Source organism: Megalops cyprinoides, chromosome 10, assembly GCF_013368585.1.
Source record: "Megalops cyprinoides isolate fMegCyp1 chromosome 10, fMegCyp1.pri, whole genome shotgun sequence".
NCBI classification, from domain to species: Eukaryota; Metazoa; Chordata; class Actinopteri; order Elopiformes; family Megalopidae; genus Megalops; species Megalops cyprinoides.
The window spans coordinates 17,894,944-17,914,816 of NC_050592.1; the positions used below are offsets into that span (position 1 = coordinate 17,894,944).

At 42.5% G+C, this 19,873-nt stretch overlaps 1 protein-coding gene across 1 annotated transcript in view; it reads left to right on the forward strand.

Annotated features, from left to right (window-relative positions):
- The window catches only part of fhod3b (formin homology 2 domain containing 3b), a 179,264-nt gene that overhangs the window by 128,381 nt on the left and 31,010 nt on the right, over window positions 1-19,873 (forward strand). The window contains exons 8-15 of the mRNA XM_036538550.1: window positions 79-173; window positions 634-777; window positions 1,170-1,423; window positions 2,402-2,485; window positions 13,324-13,395; window positions 14,667-14,786; window positions 15,859-15,993; window positions 18,277-18,327. Of these exons, the coding sequence (XP_036394443.1) occupies window positions 79-173; window positions 634-777; window positions 1,170-1,423; window positions 2,402-2,485; window positions 13,324-13,395; window positions 14,667-14,786; window positions 15,859-15,993; window positions 18,277-18,327 (955 nt within the window). The remainder of the gene's footprint in view (window positions 1-78; window positions 174-633; window positions 778-1,169; window positions 1,424-2,401; window positions 2,486-13,323; window positions 13,396-14,666; window positions 14,787-15,858; window positions 15,994-18,276; window positions 18,328-19,873) is intronic.

A 19,873-nucleotide genomic window follows, 5' to 3' on the forward strand; every position in this document is an offset into this window, starting at 1 on the left:
CACCAGAGAGAACGTGGATGGGGTTTGGGCACTAATTGACTGATCAGTTCATTGATTGATTCATTGATTGATGTGCAGACTGTAAGCTGTGGTCGAATGCCATGGAAATTCTGGATGAGAAGGACGGAGTCGACACAGAGCTGCTGGTGTACGCTATGACCCTCATCAACAAGGTCAGTGACATTTTCTTTTGACATTTAGGGGCTGCTCATGTGTAATTTATGAGCTGTTCATGTGTAATTCCTTCCACTTAAGCTTGAATTGAGCTGAGTCGCAAAGTGCTGTTCTTTGATTTAGCTCTGTTTGATAGGATTTCCACTCCCCATGAATGAGAAAAATGGAAGTGAACATTACTTGGCATGGAACGAGCATCCACATTCTATTCTGTCAGAGCATTTCTATAGAATGCTTTTGACATAAGGAGTGGCTCCTCTCAGAAGACAATGTAACAGAACATTTAGGACATCTTACATACACTTTTTTTCACTGCAACTGGAGAAACCAGCCATAGAAATTGCAATGCCCCTTATTACTAATGACCCCTAATTACTTACTACGTGAGCAGCTCATGCTACCACTAGATGGTGAAAGGGCCAGCAGATGTGGTCAGCTTCTGTTTTTTATCCTGGTCAGACTCTAGCTGGCCTGCCAGACCAGGACTCCTTCTATGATGTGGTGGATTGTCTGGAGGAGCAGGGCATCGAGGCCATTGCCAAGAGACATTTGAACAGGAAGGGGACTGACCTGGACCTGGTGGAGCAGTTTAACATCTATGAGGTTAGTGTGCTCTGCATCTTCCCATGATACACTGCATAATAATAGCCTTATATAACCCTCTACTTACTAGTTCTTTCCAGCCACCAGTTTTAATTCTATCCATCCACCGTACTATAGCTTTTACAAGCAGTGTGTATGGGTGGCTGACCTTTGATGCAACCTGAAATCATAGATTGATTGCTGTCCAGCTTACGTAATGCAAAAGGATTGAATTCCTCTCCAAGGCTTTGAGGCAAGCATTCAAAAAGGTGAAATGGTCCTTTCACCTTGACTCCTGATTTCTTAGAAGCTTCTCAAAATATGATTACAATGTAAAGAAGGACAGTGCTACTGGAATTTTGTCCACGTGTCACCCTTTCACATCCAGTTGCACCAAAATTTTTACCTCCCAGATGACGCTGAGACATGAGGACGGTGACGGTGACAGCCAGCCGCCCCCAGCCGGGCGCAAGGACCGGCGGCGCTCCAGCCTTGGGGGCAGCAGCGAGAAACGGGGCCTGGAGAGGAGGCGCAGCAGAAGGCACTCCCTCCAGAGTGCCAGGGGCACCACCTCCGCCCCAGCGTCCCCCAGCAGCCCGCACTGCCAGGGGCCCTCCGGAAACTTCCTGCCTTTCGCTGGACAGAGGATCGAGGACGTGAGCGAGAGGTGAGAGAGAGAGAGGGAGCAAGGAGTAGGAGGAGAGAGAGAGAGAGAAAAGGAACAATGGAGTCAGAGGAGGGAGAGGGGGAGGAAGCATGTGAGGAAGAGGAGGAAGAAAGAGAGAGGGAGCGATGGAGTCGGAGGACAGAGAGAGGGATGGAAGGTGAGAGGAAGAGGAGGAAGAGAAAGAGAGGGAGCGATGGAGTCGGAGGACAGAGAGAGGGATGGAAGGTGAGAGGAAGAGGAGGAAGAGAGAGAGAGGGAGGGGGTGTGGAAGAGGAGGTGGGTGGGAGGAAGAAGAGGGGAAGGGAGAAAGGAAAGAAGTGTGGAAGAGTGTGGAAGACGTGGGGGGCATGGAGATGGGGGGGGAGAATGGATATTATATCAGAATGTAAAAAGGAACTGTACCGCCACTGGTTGGTTGTTACAGGCTGCTTTTGAAGCAGACATTGGCTCTGCCACCCTCATGTTATTCCTGCAGTGCTCTAGCTTGTTTGGATCTGAAATGCCACAGATGCTTTTCACAGTATTTGTTCAACCTATTCGAAGCAGTGAATTCAAGATTTTTGCTCTCAACTTCACTGTCATCATCACTGGACTTTAGTAAAAGCTTTTACCACGCTTATATTTCATTTTTGCTATGATTTACCATTAATATAAATGACAAATCGGTAAAGGGTTAAATATCCAGGATTTGTGTTTTGGGAACACTGTCCACCTGGAACTCAACCACAAATGCACCCCACGTCCACCCCAGCAAGCATTCACAGACTCACAAGATGGAGTTCAAATTACGACGTTCAGCAGAGGTCAGAACTGAATGGATGTCCTCGATAAACAGTGAGCCAATGAAACAAGGCAGTGTAAGGGTGTTTATTTCCTGGTGGCTCACAGCTCCCATCACTTCCTGGTGTTCACTGCTCCTCTCCTGCCTTCTCCTCCCTCTCTCTGAACACACTGTGGCCCCCTCCCCCTCCATTTCAGTCTGCGGGGGTTCTCAGGGTCCCAGGGAGACGAGACTTCGGAGGGGGAGAGTGTGTGTGAGGCCAGTTTTGCACCTTGGCCCATGTAAGTACCATGCAGGGCTGGTTTATCCCTGCTGGAACTGGCATGGCTTTGCGTGGAGCTCTGTTAATATTTCCCATCTGTGCGCGTGCGCAAGTGTGTCTGTGCGCATGTTTGTGTGTGTGTGTGTGTGTGTGTGTGTGTATAATTCTTTCATTCATTTGAGAAGAAACCTCTTATTGAAAAGCTTGAGCTCATTTGTTGTGTTTTATTTGAAAACATTAAATTATTAAATTTAAGTGAAAATCTTAAATAAAAAGCATTTAAACCTTTACTTTTAAATGAAAGCAAAGTATGTTTAAATGCATGGTTTTAATATATGGTATATATTGACAACATAGCAGTTTCAGATATGCTCCGAAAGTTTAATGCACAGTTGGAATTAATGTTTTGGTAAATATGTATCCAATAATGTGCAATACACTATGCATACATTTAAATATGTGTAACTGGCTGGTAGACTTGAGAAATAAAAATAACTGACCACATTCCAACTTCAAACTAAAATACCTGCATGTATTTATCACTGATAGAATCATCTACAAATTAATGTGTATGCTCACACTCCCTCCACATTTTCTTAAACACATACACACAGAGATACTCACACATTAGGTCCTAAGCAGAATATGCATTATTCAGAACATACTGTTTTTTTCTGCACAGGAAACTTTGCTATTGCCAGTTCTGTGATATTTCACATGCTGAAAGATGAGTCTGTTATAACCGGAGAAGCTGTGAAGAGCAGAGAACTTGAGAATATCGTAGAGCAGGAGAAGTGACAGTTTGATTAATCTCTCTCAGCCAGTTGCCAGTTAGCTCCTGGAGTGGTGGCTGTGTCACAGAAAGACTCACAGGAAGTGGTGTGAAAGCAGCCAGATATGAGTGACACACTGTTGGACATGTTTGCCTGTGAATGTGTGTGTGTGTGTCCTGCGTGTGGTGCAAAAATCATTTGCTAACTTTTGACAGCAAAGATGTACCAATTTTAAATACTGCACATTCTGTACCTTATCCACATTTTTAAAAGAAAGCTCATTTCCGTAAACATGTCTGTTGCTGTCTGTGGAGAGGCAGTGAGTGAGAGTGTGTCTCTATGTGTGTGGGCACAGAGAGAAGGAGAGGATTAGGTGAGGGACTGCTAGTGTATTTTTTGGGGGCTCAAGTGTAACATGGTGACTACAACTTAAGTCAGAGTCAGATTTAGAGCAGACTTTGAAGGTTGACTTTCATTTGTTCTGCAGAAGTATGTCCATAAGCACAACGGCCCTGTAGGAAATATTTCACTGTGATGCAGGAGGAAAAGTGAACCTCGCAGGCATCCATCCCCTGTCTTTACTACTTTACATCAGTCAAGAGCCATAACGACCACACATGGGTGCCTTTATCTTACCCCTCTTCATGACCACGTTCAAGAATCTTGACATGTCAAGAAAGTTGACATTTTCCATGGTATTTGTACTTTATTACTTATTTTCTGGTGTATTTCCATGGAAGATAATTTTTTGTCCCTATTTTGTCAGATCTTTTTTATCATAGTTTTGCACAAATTGGCCAAACATGTTTGAAGAACTTATTATTCACATCCTTTATATTTATGCACGCTGTGAAAATGTACCTCTAAGCCTTGATAAGATGGTAATTTCATTCCACTATTATACAATTACTTGAGGCAGAGTGGTAAGCCAGTGAATCATATCTCGCTCACAATTTTCCCACTTGTGGAATGGCAGGTTAAGAATGTGAGATGGCCCTCTGGTTATTTTTGCTTCTGACCGAGCGCAGCTCCTTAGGTAAGACAGAGTTGCACAGCAAAGGAAACTACATGCGGGTATCTCAGTGAATGGAATCTGGGTTCTATGCAGTTTAATAAAACCCGACTCGCTGACCTGCCTCACACAAGTTTTATATCTAAGTGTTAAATCATAGAGTCTCTGAACCTCAACTCAAGCTATTCCGCTCAGGCCTCACAGACACAGTGTCATTCAGGTGCTGTTTTTCTCATCCAGTCTGAGAGGTATTTTGTCACTGTCAGCTTGCTGTGTATTTCTTTGTTGCAGTTTTTTTTATAATCTTCTTTAATTTATAAGGCACCTGCAGTGACCACCTGGTAGTATCCAAGGAAATTGGCTGAAAGCACAAAGTATTTGTAAATCAGCTTTGTAAGAGCCATTTATTTGCTGTGTTTAGTACATCCAGCTAAACACATTGCCTGTGGTTTCATTTTCAAACAGTTGGAAAAAGAGGTTTTTTGAAAACTTCTTTTCCAGAAATCCTCACATTTATTCCAAGGTTCAATTAGATATACATGGTAAGGTATTTCATTGCTGTTCAAATGCTGTAAATATTTAAATAATTGTGCTTTGTGGTAATTACTTGAAAAGTCAAATCGTGGCTGGAATTAAAACCAAATGCTGTTATAAATGTAAAACTTGTGTTTGTTTGTAATTAGCATTTGATAGAGACAGTTTTTGCCTGGAGTTTGACATTTTTGATCATCTGGTCTTTAATCAGGGTAGTGTTTTTTTTGCTTTTGGAACTGACTTCTTTTCAGCATGCGTTTTTTCCCTGCCGACATTAGCATGTGTGCTGTGCTAAACATATTGTTAGCATGGCCATAGCACACTGTATTGCTGCTATCACTGAGATGGCTCTCAGCAGCTGGGAATGTGTTCATCCATGATGGTCTGTATTATGGCCTGCGTGTCTGGTGATGGATATGAATTGCCATTTAACAAATGGACTTGTGTAATGCTAAACCATTATGCCAATAGATCTTTGCAAACAGAGTGGGGAACACACCCCAGCTACCGGCAGTGTGCTCTATAGCACCTCTTTCTTATGGCAATGCAAGTATTATGTGCTGTAGAATCTTTTAAATAACTGCCGGGATCACATTGAAGACGTCAGCTTCTATTAGAGCACACTGCCACTTGGCCTTTGGCCAGATCTAAAAATGGGAAGGGTAGTTTTTGAGATGCTCTCTTCCTCCCAGAGTTAGGAGAATATCTTCTTTCCCACCAGAAGGGGTGCTCTGGCTCACTTAAATAATATGCTGACAGCATGACAGGGATTTTATCTTCTTCTGTGGGAGTTGTACATATATATATATATATATATATAAATCCTCTGTCCCAGTACATGTTTATCTCCATGGATCCGCCTATTTGTTGAGCTATTAATTCACCGGGCAGTCACTGAGCAGTTGTGGGTAGAGGCTGGAGACAAATGGGACTATTTATCCACACACAGCTCCACCTCTGCAGTGACCTCTTACATATATTTACGTAACATCCATCGTCCATGTGTCGAAATGTAGAAAAGGAGGCAGGATTTGGTAATAAAACAATGATGGTGAACGGCTGCACACCGCGACCCATTGCCCGTGCAGCACCCTGGCTCAGTTCTGTTGCGCCGCAGTCTCAAACTCCCACATTAATGATGTTTTGTTCTCTAATCAGTCGCATCTGTGAACTCTGCCGTCCCATAGCACCATAACGTGTGAAATGAGGAACGCGATTAGCAGCGCGCAATGCGGCCTGCGCGGACCGCGGACCGCGTGCTACAGGAAATGAGAGCCCCGCTGGAAGATGAGTGTTTTTCACATGGGTAATGAAAGCCAGCCAGCCAGACGAGCAGGGTCCTGACAGGACCAAGGCTGCTGAAGCGCGCACACTGATGTAAGCTGGAAACTCTGCGAAAGACTTCAATTTCAGGTGATCGGTTCTGAAGTTCGAGACAAGACCACACATTTCAATCAACTGAGTCGCTTGTTTAGTAATGTACCGCTGGTTATTTTCTGTGCTCGGGAAGATTGATGAGATTGTATTTCATCTTCACTGAAACCACTTTCAGTTTGTTGATGTAGTGACTTTGCGCTGAGAGTAAAATGTTCCCAGGTCTGAAGATGATGTACAGATATGTTTTAGGAGCTGGGAGCCTAGAATAAAGACAGCTGTTTTTGGCAGCCCAGAGATATGGTGCATGGTTTGGATGAGTCAATACATGCATTCTGTGTTTTTTTTTTTTTTCACAAATGCTCATAAAGGTAATGTTGAATATATCTGTACTACTTAGAATTATTACCTTGGTTCAGTTTAACTGTAGTGCATTTCATCCTTTATGTTACATTTTAGGTTTTTTCTCAATGTTTCCACAAACTGTTATGATAAGCAATTACCAAACAAAGCAATTACCAAATTACCAAGCAAACAGAGGCACTGAAAAATTCAGAGTATTGAACTGAATCTGGTCGTACATGCTTCAAGCGGTCTGATACGTTCAAATCAATCTGCTTGCAGGCAGTGGTCAGATGCTTATTCAGTAAGTCCCAGTCAACCCTTTCAAATAAATATGCTTACTCTGTTTCCCCATCCCAGTATGTGTGCGGTTTTTGTTTACCATACTATGTGGTTTTAGTGTTGGTAGGGATTCAGAACACACATACTGAAACAGGCACATTAACACAAATAAACTGTCTGTCATAAAACTGCATGCAGAAAACAAACAAAGCAAAACAGGCATGACAAGTAAAATATGTATATACAACAACAACTGTATACTAAAAATAAGTTAATAGGCAGACACCCTTATGTACAATGACTACTTCTGTTTTATTTAAGACTGTACAGCAACAGCATTCCCACAATATAAGATGTTTAAAGCAAGTATTCACTTTCTATATGGGCCATTTTTCAAATTTGGTTGTATTTTTCAATGTGGTAGTATGAAAAGAGTAGAATATAGTCATATATCAAATCAGTGTGGGGTAGTTTTACACTCGCACCCAGAAATCTGTTTTGTGGATCGCCTCAGTCTTGATTTGTTCTGACTCCAAAACTCCAGACTTGCTGTTTGTGGCAATAGGCAGTGAGGAAGGAGTGAAGTTTAAAGTCAGAAGTTTAAAGTTAGAACCACTCGTGCTGATACAAAAGCCTGAAGAATCCAGCCAGATCTACCTTTAATATCTCTTCCAGTGGAAGTTTCTTTTTATGATTTTGGCCATCAGTGCTGGGGGAATTAATGATGGATTAGGTTCAAGAGGAGAGGGGAGGGAAGTGTCTTCTTACTTTTATTCAAAATACTTTTATTAACCCCCGAGCGTTAGTTGTATAAATTGCACACTTACCGTCCCCCCACACAATGAATGCACTCATTGAAACCATTTAGGGGGAAAAGAGATTTGTGGAGGATCCTTTCATCAGCCGAAAAACAAAAACCAAATGTGTTTTTGTTTCATCCTAATTTATTGGGCCAGTTATTGGATTTGTAATGAGATGTCTCTTGGAAAATGACTCCCATGATGCTCAAGATTTTTGGCTCTTGTCAGATCTGGAAAAGTGTTTCCAAAATTGTTTTGTTCTGGTCTGGGATGTGGATTTAGCTTTGTGGAAGGAGTGGCACAGAACTCCTGGAGATTCTCAGGGGAAGGAGACTGTTGTAAACAGCTACATGTAGCTTGTCGTTTTGAGGGTTCTGTGCGTTGAATGGAAGCTCAATAAATGGGTCACCACAATCAAGACTATTGAGGTCAGCTTTGGAAGGTGGCACAGTGATCTTACATAATGAGCAGATACATGAACTGCATGCATTTGGCGAATGAATGAGCCTTTTGTAATGAATGAGTGAATGGATAAAGAGTTAGCATAATGAACCTGGTAGTTCCATAGTTCTTGCCTTTTAAAAATGCTCTGTGTTGTTAGAGGTCTGGCACATTTAATGTGCACCACAGTGGTTTTCACACTCAGCACATCACAGTGGGCAGAAAACTAGCAGAACTAGCTGAGATTCAGCCCAGTTTTGGGCTGGATTTGTTTGTTTATTTGGAGTAGTGAGTACACTTCATCTCTAATTAAAGTGCGAGACATCTGCATAGAACAAACAGGGTGGTAATACCGTATTTCATCAGTTATAATTTAGGGCCCCTTAGATAAAACTGAGGAGGTTGCTGCTGTGACTGTGTAGAACAAGTGAGAGTGTCCAGAAGCAAACTGAATATCCACACCTTCCGGTGAAATGCTGTAAATTTTCTTTAAAAATTTGTGCTTTGCATAAGCACATGTGAAAACAGCTTGGCTCAGACTTGCTTCTTTCAAAATTTATAAGCATGCCAATTTTATTAAAGATCACCCATCAGCAGCTGGTTACTTTTAAGCATAATTGTGTCTAATGTGGTAGCGCTGCCTTTGTGCACTTCACTTTAAATCATTTTAAGTATCATGAATAGATTGGTTTACACAAAATAATTTCAAAAATGCTTCCAGCAAAGAGATCAGAGATGGGTTTTTCAAAATTGTTTTTTTTTTGTTTGTTTTAAAATTATTTCAAGTGGAGTGCACAAAGGCAGAGCTACTACATTAGCTGCAATTAAATAAAAAGGAAACATATGATAATGGGACAGCCTTATGGAAACTGGACTGTTTATCCTGCAAAATGATCAAAAACAGGTTCAGGATACTTGTGAAATAAAGGTAAGCTTTCTGCCATACCACAGGTATTTTGCACCAAAATACTCACCACGTATCACCCGAGGTGCAGAGAATGGGCTGTATAAATATGCTCATATTTAAAGAGCAAAACTGGACATTTTGGACATTGCAGAGCCCCCTATTCTGCAATAAGTACCTTCAGTGATGACACACACACACACAGCAGCCATACATTTGTATCTTTTTCAGGACATGACATGAAGACAAAAAGACCAAATATTAACTTCTTTGCAGAGATTATTCACGACATTCATGTGACTTCACCTTCATATGCCATTTCTTCGATATCATTCATACTATTTTCGATTAACTCTTATGTAACCTTGAACTTCAAGTTTAAACAACTTGAAACTCAGGTTGCATTGAAACAGCTTCTTTTGCAAAGGGATGTGTCTGTCTGTTGTCAATACCAGATCTTGTGTCAGTGTGATGCCTTTGTCTGTGTTGACTTTCCCTCTGTATTTTCATCTTGTCTGTGCAATTTCTCTTGTCCTCTCTCTCTTCCTTCCCATCCACCTCTTTCCTCTGTCCCTCCCTCCTTCCTTCCCTCGGTCCCTCCCCTTTCGCCACAGAGAGGAGGAATATGAGGAGGAGGAGGAGGAGGAGGAATATGAGGAGGAGGAGGAGCCAATCACTGACACCAGTACTAAAGAGGAGGACTCCTCTAGACAGGGCACACCAAGGTATTTTAGGAAGACGTTTCTTTTAGGTGTTCCCAGTCCTCTCTCCTATCTCACACCAGCTGATAGCCCCCACCTCTTCCCTCACCTTTGCAACCCTCTGTGATCACCTTATGTGATTTAGATTCTAGAGCATAGTTTGCTACTTGCTAAAACCGTCCAGAGGCTTATAGTAACACTTTATTGTGAGGTTTGCCAAAATTCACTTGTACAAATTTTGATAACCTTGTGTGCATAAGGAAACATTTATAATTACCGACTATGTATTCATAAAGACAGTGGTTGAGCATGAATTTTTATGTTTTTTAAAGCAAAGGACTGTAACTGTTTTACTAATTAATTATAAGCCATCCATAAAGCCTGCATAAATCATTAATTTGTTCATTAACATATCATAATTAAACTGTGTTATCAAAGTGTCATGATAGAAGTGGATGGATAGTGTTAGATGTATTATTTGTGTAGCATCAGTTTTTTTTTTGTTCTCTAGAAATAGTACAGAATAATACAGAATAGTACAAAATACAAAATAGTATAGAAATTTCACATGGTTAAATGTGTCATGTAAAATTTGCTGATCCGTTTGAGGAGTAGCAAAATGCCTACCTTAGAAATGACCCATTTGTTCACTGTACACACAATGGAACAAATTTGGGTTCACTTCCATGCTCTTTGACAGCAGCGATGTTTCATTTATGTATCATATATGTAAGAAAATAACAGCATGTTCACCAGCCCATGGAGCGTTTAGTCTGATTAGCGTGAATGTCTATGGCAGCCATATTCACATGTATCCCATGAGCCACCTCAATTCCTCTCACAGCATATTACTGGGTCCTGACACACAGTTTAAATGAACAAGTGAAAACAAAGTCAGGTTTCCTCCCATGCCTGACTGGTTCTCCATATCCTTTGGCTATTTGATGCCAACTGAAGTGCCTGAGTAGCAATACAGTAGAGGAACAGAATATTGTGGTAATAAACATAATAGAAATACATCATTGTCTCTATGGCATTGTCTTTGGGCACACAGATGCAACAAACTACTTGGTTTTAAATTTGGACTTTTTAGGTTTTTTGGTGCAAACATATCATCTCAGTATGTTGTACTGACCACAGCAGTAGAACAAATTTGAATGTCTGCGTTTCTCTATGTCCTCAGTTCAGCTTCTGCTCTGTCCTCTGGAGTCATCCTCAATGGCCTGACCATGTCCTTTCTCTTTGTCTACATCTATTCATTGTCCCCTTTCTTATTTCTTTCCCTCCTTCTTTCCCTTTGTCTCTCCTTCCTTCCGTCCTGCCCACTGCCCACTAATACCTTCATTTCAGTGGGGCAGTGCACATGGCCCCGTCAGTAGACGTAGAGAAGGCTGGCGGCTTGTGCCTGCCCTGTAAATGCGTTGTAAATGTCATCCCAAATGCCACTGTTACAGAGAAAGAGGAGGAGAACGGGCAGGTTGACCCTTCTCCCCAGTCGTCCATGTGCACCCTTTCTCCTGAATCTGCCCTGCGCCCTGCCTCCCCCCAGCCCTCTGTCCTGGCTTCCCTGCTCGCTCATCGGAGGTCCTCCATCACCGTTCCCGCCTGCTCGGTCCCCACCCCCTGCTCCCGTGGCTCCTCCCCCCGCGGTTCCTCCATGATCACCCCCCCCTCCACCTCCCCCACCTTGGAGCGTTTGCCCTACCTCCCACACTCCCCCTTCCACCTTTTCTCTTATGACTTCGACGAGGACGAGACACCCGCCAGGGCTGAGGAGGGCGAGAGGGGCGAGGCGGGCGAGAGGCGCTGCAGGTAGAGCGCTGGAGCCTGAGATCCCTCACATAAAAACCCGCTGTAGAAAACCAACCCATAAGAGAACCTTGTATGTGCAGTGCTGTCATCACCATCACAGGTGTCTGCTTTTCCACGTGTGGTTGGGTGTGGTTGTCCACAGTGCACTAATGAAAATGGCAGCACTTTCCGAAGGTAGATGTAGTCAGTGCAGAGGTGACTCAGTCATTGGGTGAAACCTTCCTGATGGCATTAATTAGTTGTGTCTTGTCGTTGTGTCGTGTCCTTGGGTATGTTCTTGACTTTAGCATCACAACATAGCAACAGCAACTCCCATCATCGGCGCACTGAGAAAGCTTTTCGTTTAACAGCCTCTGGTTTTCTTGACATTTATTGCTCATCTGCCTCTCATTGCAGCAGCACACAGCTGTTGTGCAAAGACAGATTTATAAATAGATATGACCATGAACCATAAACCCTGGATCTAATACGTTTTGGTTAGCCTTGAAAGTATCCATAAAAATATATTGAATCGAACCAGCAAATGCGCCCTCTGCTGCAGTATGTGCCGCATCCCTTTGATTCCTTCATGGCTGACCTGCAGAGCGAAATGAACCAAGGTCAGCTTTGTCTTCCACCACATCCGGATTGATCTGCATGAAATTGTATCATTTACCAGAAGAATCACACAAAGGACACAGACAAATCCCCCTGATATTTCCTGTTCACAAGACGTCTGATTTCTGACACAAATTGGTAGAGTCTCGATTTATTTTCCACTTTTTGTTGTGGTTCTTTTTTTCTGTAATGGGGGTAGGAGGGTGCTCACTGGAAAGTGTCTCCCATAGGAGACATGATTTTAGATCCGTGGCGTTTCTGTTTTTTCACACACTGGCTGATGTGATGTGGATTCCGCTTCTCTTTCTTTTCGCTTAAGTTTGTGGTTTGCTTGACAGTATGTGTGCTTTGCCAGCTTTATCTGTGCCTTTATAGCTTGACGGGAAAGTTCAGAGGTGCACCTTGGATCTCCTGCTTGAGGAATGTGTGTACAGTAGGAAGTGGAAACAGTTTGTTTGTGGAGTGTACATTTCTCAGAACTGTTTATTTTTCCTTTTTTTATTTTAGTGCAAGTAGGCTTTGGTAATCCCACTATCACTGTATGTGTCTGTGCTTTTGACACTGTCCACTTTAAAAATGCCCCAGAGTCCCTAGTGACTTTCACAGTCTCTTCAACAGATAACAGCATGGTGTGTACATTTGCACCCTTGTCAGTCACCAGTAATGGATAGAGTATTTGAACATAAGTAGCTTAACTGGACAATGGCACAGGAGTGCCATTTTTCTTAAACCAAATACCAGCAACTAGGTAAAACTGGTAACTCATGCTAATGCTGATTCATATTGCCTAGCCCCAAAAGTCTCTTAAGATTTTTTAGAATTTGTTCTTGAAAAAAGAACATTGCCCTCTATGGCTCCCAGAATCCCTAAACAAGGGTTGTGAGAATTATAGAATACCAGAGAGCTAAAAGGTTACAGAAAAAATGAAACAACCTTGATAATCCAAATATTATTCCACTGCATTGCTCCTTTGTAGTACACAGGTAGTAGATGTGAATTTCTGTGTCATTGTGGACTGAATCTACTGCAGTGCTAAAGGACAGCACAGAGAGAAAAGTACAATATGGAGAGAAATAACTACTTATTACAGTAGTGAGCAGGTCTTAGGTTCACTTTTCTCTCACTTTTCTTTTAACCATTCATCCTCTATCCTTCTCCCTTGACACTGTCTTGTCCTTGTCTGTGTTTGTCTTTCTCTTCCTGCTCGGTACCTCATCCTCCATTTTCAACTTCATTGTTCCTCTTTTTTTTACCACCTTCCTGTTTCTCTGTCTTGTCCCTGCAGTCAGGCAGACGTGTCTTACTCAAACAGGTCCTACACTCCGTATTCACCCCAAGCGTCTCGTAGCGCTGCCAGGTAAGGCCCACGCACTGTGCAAAGTGCAGTCATTGCCCTCACTTGTGGGTGTAGTGTCCACACACCTGCAAGTCTCCAGTAGCTGTATATGGAACAACCAAAGCAAATAGGTTCCAAACAATACAGAATTCTGTTTCTGATCTTCTTGAAAGTAATTACTGTGCTCTACCTATATTGGTAGGTGAAATAGATGATAGGATCTCAGTACTAGTAATGGAAGAACAAGGCTTTCCAGTGGTTCACATCAGTTAATGATCAACTAAACATGGCAACACCACCCAATACCGTATATTCAGCCTTACTCTCCAATCACAGCTTGGTATTTCTCACTATCGGTTGGTAACAACTGCCACACGATCAGTTTTTCTGTGGAAGTTAACTGAGTCTCCCCTTTGAGCTTGAGGCACTGGGAGTTCATCTTGGGTCCAGGTTATTGACCTCTACATTATGCATATAGTTCTGAAACAGCTTTCATTTTTCATACACATCATGCAAACAGAACAGCACAGAAGTTCACCAAGCTCTGGTGACGGGAGACTGTAGGAATCCCAGCTGTTTGGATGGCGATCACAGATTCCTTAGAAACAAAAAAAAAAGGCAGCAGCAGAGGCTCTGTTTAGATCAAGGTCAACTCTTGATTAGAAACATGACTGAAGTCAAAACCTTAAAAAGAGTAAAATGGCACTAAGGCTTCACGGCGGTCACATGGCCAATGTGCAGCTTGGAACAAGGACGCTGTTTTTGTGCCACATCCCCCAAACCCCTGAAATAACCTCAGCACCTGTGGTGGCCCTTGGAGGAGCTCGCCCGTGCTCTCACTGGGCACCCTTTGTCCTGGGACGAGTGTGTCACGGGGGCGGACAGCTCCTGTATCAGTGGGGGTGAGAAAATGACCGAAGGGTGACGTCAGTGTGAACAGGTGGTGTCCTGCCACCAGCCTCAATGACCTCTTGTTGTTATCTATCTATTTATTTTTATATGTAAATGGTTACTCTCAAGGCTGTCTGCATCAACTGCTCAATGTAGTGGGGAAGGAAACAGTCTGTAGCAACCTTGCTTTATTTCTTTTTTTGTCTCTATATTACAGGCTTGGTTTGGTTTTGTGCTGTAACACTAAACAAAATTTATTCACCCTGGTTGTTAATAGTAACCACACACTCCAAGACACATTTTTTCGAATCCTGAGAATGATGACTTGGGAACTATGTGTGTAATTCTCCTCTCCCCCCTTCTCTTTCTCTGTTTTTCTCTCTCTTTCTCTCCCTCTGTAGAAATGGTGGCTTGGGCAGCCCATACCCTGGCAGGTCCTATGCCACCCTCAGTGCCCCCTCCACACCCTCTAATCGCTACGGCACCGCAGCCTGTCCCTCACCAGACTCCAAGACAGACAGGTCAGAAGCCGATATTGTGTGAGTGTGTGAACAGCCTGGACGTTAACCAGATAACAGATAATCATTAATGAACCACCAAGGTATTTAAAAAGGGAGAATGTTGTATCTGCAGATGAATTGTCCAGGACTGATGAATCCTTCTACCAGTGCTTCAATTTCAGACATTTTTTTATGGAAACTGAACCCCCTCCTGCTCTGCAAGAATGTGGGAAATTAAAAAATGAAATCCATCTCTGCTGAAGGATTCATGTTTATATGGGTTTGCCTGCACTTTGAATGGTGCCTTCCAGTATGCTTTGATGTTCAGTGAATCCTGGGAGCGAGTTGGCAGTGCACTCTGGGCAGCGTAGTTTATTACCAAGCACAGTTAACTCTAAATCTGCAGAACTGAACTACATATATTGTAACATACAGCAGCTAGTCACGGAGAATGCAGTCCTCAGAAAGCCAGGTTTATTACTTCTTTATGTGCAGCTGGAAAGATAGTGACTGTTTTTTGGATGAGAAACTATATATGTTTTGGACTGTGTTTATTGTGGAAAACCTGGTGGTCTCTTCATATGCAGACTATGGGAAGATTCTAGAATATTCCAGTAATTTATGTGCCTGTTGTACTCCAGCAGCACTCATCTACAAGTTTGGTGTTCATTAGAAGAGGATGCCAATATTGTCATTTTAATGTCCTCAGACAGGAACCTTGCATTTTAATTATCGTCATATGTAACCCAAGAATAAAACCCCATCATGCGGAGTTTCAGCAAAAAGGTCCTATCTCTATCTGCAAGTGAGAATAGGGTCATAAAATGTATAAAAACCATGTCCAGCCACTGGGGGAAAGTTAAATTGCCATGTGGTAAGAGGGTTCTCTTTGACAACAAAAGCCTGTGGGTTCAACCCCCTTCCCACTCTGCTTGGGATCGGAGTTACTTACTAAGGGTCCTAACTTACAGTCGAGCTAAATTATACCGCTGACATAAAAGGCAGCACACAGAAGTGAATAACCTTCCTGTGGCCATAATAATCATTCCCATGGCGAACGTGCGACTGATGATGTAACTGCCGATGTCTCCAGGCCCGCTCTGGGCGGCTTGCTGACGTCGTCGTACCGGCAGCATCAGGAGTCTCTGGCAGCTGAGCGGGAGCGGCGGCGCTTGGAGAGGGAGGAGCGGCTTCTGAGGATCGAGCGCGAGGAGAGGAACCGCTTCAAGTGAGCCCCGCGCCCGCGCCCAAGCTCGCGTCCCTGCTAAACACCCAAACCACACAGCTGAACAGGAACACTGCACCCGAACCAGCACACACCCCAATCAAACACCTGAATCAGAAATCCTCAAAGCACCCAAGATAAGGCTAAAAGTCTAACTTTGGATCTGCACTTCACACCACATATCGGAATATAAACCTTCGTAGCACAGTATCATACAACAGGTGACCCTTAAATTGAGTGGCACACATTTGCAACACCTGCACTGTTACCACAGGTATACAAAACTAAGAATTCTCAGTGTTATGTGTGTTATGATGGTAATCATATGTGTTAATGACAATCACATATTTCAAATGCCATGCCCCCATTTATGGAATGTGAACAGGGGCAGATATATAAAGGGGGTATCATGTCATCGTTGGATAAACTGGCTGAAATGAAAGCATAACTAAAAATGTACACTTCCTGTTGGACTGGAAATACTTAAGGAAGAGTTCAGTTGCAGTTCCAGCTTAAATTTGTATCAAATTCTTTGTAACCCTTCCCCATCCTGTATTTGTATACTGAGATCTGATGGTCAGTTTGTGGGTTCAGGGCTTATACGTGTTATCAACAGAGATGTGAAGGTGGTGTGGAGTGAAGTGAATATGATGAAGGGGTGAGTTATATTTCATCAGTCACAGTGAAAATATCTATTGCTGAATATGGAAGATGGTCTGAGGTCCATGTCCTGGTCTTATCAGACATGGCGTCGCTTGTTTACAAACTCCCCGGAGCTGTCTATTCTTATTATGGTCAGAGATGGGGAGGACATTGCTGGGAGGAGCGACTCACTGTGCACATTTGTTCAGCTGGAGACAGACGTTGTGTTTTGTCTGACTTCTCCCTGCCATATAAAGACCCAGGCTGGATCTCAGCCCTGCTCAGTAGTCTTACACATGTCAGGCTGTTTCATTCCACAGCCTCTGCTGGTAGAGACAGTGTTGTGTAAAAGGATCTGGGCTTGTGTCTCAGAGGTTGCAGGTTTGATTCCCTGCGGAGGAGTTGCTGTGATACCACTGTGTCTGTGCCTTAACTGGCGTTGCTTAAGTGATATATACCTTCACACTGAATAAAGGTGTCTGCTGACCAAAAAACAAAAAAGCAGCAAAGACAGATTAGGTATGACTAATGATTAGGTCTGACTGATAAATATTCAGGTAGCTATTTCTCTTGTGTTCATGCGTGACCATCACTTAACCATAGGGCACTAATGTTTCACCACATCTGCTAGTGGGCACTGTATGGCATATTCACTGGTGACAGCAGCTGTGCTTCTAAGTGCAGCTCACTCCCACACTCACCCCTGGAGAATGAAAACATTTGGTCCAAATCTATGTTTTTGTTAGACACTGATCTACCCATCTCACTGATTGTGGAAGACATAATGTGGATTTTAGCTGGATTTACTGGAATAACAGTCACATGGGAGGTTACAGTCATTGAGGCACCAGTCATTTTACTAGCTGTGTTTACAGTTCAACTCGTAACTCTCATGTCTCCCAAACCATGGGTTTCCATAGTTCATATATGATGATTGAATTTATTGTCAATACCATGGGTGTGTAGCCCAAGTAGCTTCAGGCAGATGTGCTGGTTGGTTCTTGAGGCTAAAGATGGATTCTTAGCCTGGTAGGGTTTAAATCATAAAGTGATGCAACAGAAATCAAACTCATCATGTAGTGGGGAGAAACCAAGTTGGAGCATAAAAAATGGTTTACATCACACTCACTCAGCTTTCAATGTTCAGTCAATTCGTTTTTAACATTTTAAGTGTTGTTTGCAAGCAAAAAGATTTGGTTGATGGATTCAGCTCTTCAAATTTGAATTTTTAAATTATTTTCTTTGTGGTTCTTTATTTTTTAACTAAGCCAAAATTGCCCATTGGTGTGGAAGGCATGTTATAAGTTACAATGACCACTATTTTAGTCTTTATCCCAAAACATTGGCCCTCTCTGACCCCCAGCCTCAGTGGAGTGCACGGGCCACCCCTTTCCCCATAGCGCTAACACACCGTGGTGATCCCTGAAATTCCCTGAGTCCTACGGTGGCACCGGGACAGGTTCAGGATAATCTCCTTTTTATTAAAACCAGGATGCAGTAAATCATTTCATTGCATTCCAATTGCACGGGGACACAGCAAATACATTATTTAACAAACTGAAGGGCTACAGGGAGCACTGTACTGTAAATGCTGAACTATTTCTGACACGTTCTTGTCTTTCTGTCTTTCTTTTCATGTTGTAGTCGGGATTATGTGGACAAAAGGGAAGAGGTCAGACATGCCAGAGAAGAAAGGTATGTTGTTCTGCTGCACAACATCACTGCACTGTTTAATGGTCAGTTCCGTACCCTCACATACACATATTCCATTCCAGTACAAACTCAGAAATGTAATGGACTATCTTATTTAAGAATTCAAATCATTTGGAATTTAGCCTTGTACTGATACTTAAAGGGCACTTAGAACTTAGCAAAAGTTTACCTTACAATTATCACAATTATTGTTTAACATAACAGTAAGCCAAACATTTATTTCTAATGTTCTGAACAAAAAGTCAAGTATTTGAAACAGATTCTTTCTGAAAGTCTTTACTTGAGTGTACTAAGCATATACTTGCCCTTTTTGTAATTAATGTGGCTTTTTCATAAGTCCTTGGTACTTCCAACCAATCATTTTCCCTTGGTTGTATTTTCTCAGTGAACTTGAAGTGCTTTAAGCACACTAGCACAGGTGCATCCAAGATGGGGTGGTCTGCGACCATATATATAACAACCATGTTCCAGTCAAGGACACACAAACACACAGAGAGTTTGGAGAGAATGACAAATTCCCAATACCATATTTGACAAACATTGATTTAGTCCTGACCTGAACGTGAAAGACACAGTCACCTGGAGCTGTGTGGTTTGCAGGGTGACAGCTCGGTGGCTGTGTGTGTTCGGGCTTCAGCCCTCTCTCCTGAGTGGAATGTGTTTCACTGGATGGTCCGAAGCGTCTGCAGCTCTGACTCAAATCCCAGTCTTATAATTGTATAATTGTTTTCAGGTTAAAAATCTGCTGCGCTGTGCCAAAGCATTTTCCTCGCTGGAAGAGGAAAAAGATTCCAGCCTCCTTTCTTTTTCATTTTCTTTCTTTCTTTTTTAAATCATGCACTTCCAAGGAGATGGGTGCCAGCAAACTGATTATGTTGGCCTGTTTGCAAGTCAGAATTGTGAGAAAATCGGTATCAGGCACTTTTTTAGAGTCAGTGAAAGAATTACATTTTCTTTGTTTCCTTTCCATCTTAAGCAATATATGCCATAAGCAGAAGCTTTGGACATTTTTATGTATTTTATTTACTTCTGTATTATTTTTTTTCTGAGCAATGCAAATATTTCTAATACAGTGGATTAATGAGAGTAGATTTGTTTACATGAGATTAATTCAGCACACAATGGCCAAAAGGAGTACCTTTACATTAATGTAATTATTGTGATTAAGGACCAGGAAGCAGGGTTCTGGTTTTACTTTCTCTGCTTTAATTGTGTTGAAGAACAAAATAACATGCTACTGCCAGATTCCTAACCTCGCCCTTCCTAATGTCCCCTGGGTTTAATGACTTGAGTCCGTGCAAACTGCAGATTTCTTGCAGTGTTCATAAGCTACAATACTGGCGCCATGCAATGCTGACTTTTTTCATTGACCATCTGAGCAAGGGGCTTTCAAGTCAAGAATACAACTACCTGAAGTAGAGAGTAAGGGACAGCAGTGAGGAAAGAATAAATACTTCCCTGTGTTTCTCTTTTAAAGAAATCACTCTCAATATGCATTTTAAGGACTGTGTGTGAGTTTCAAACAAAT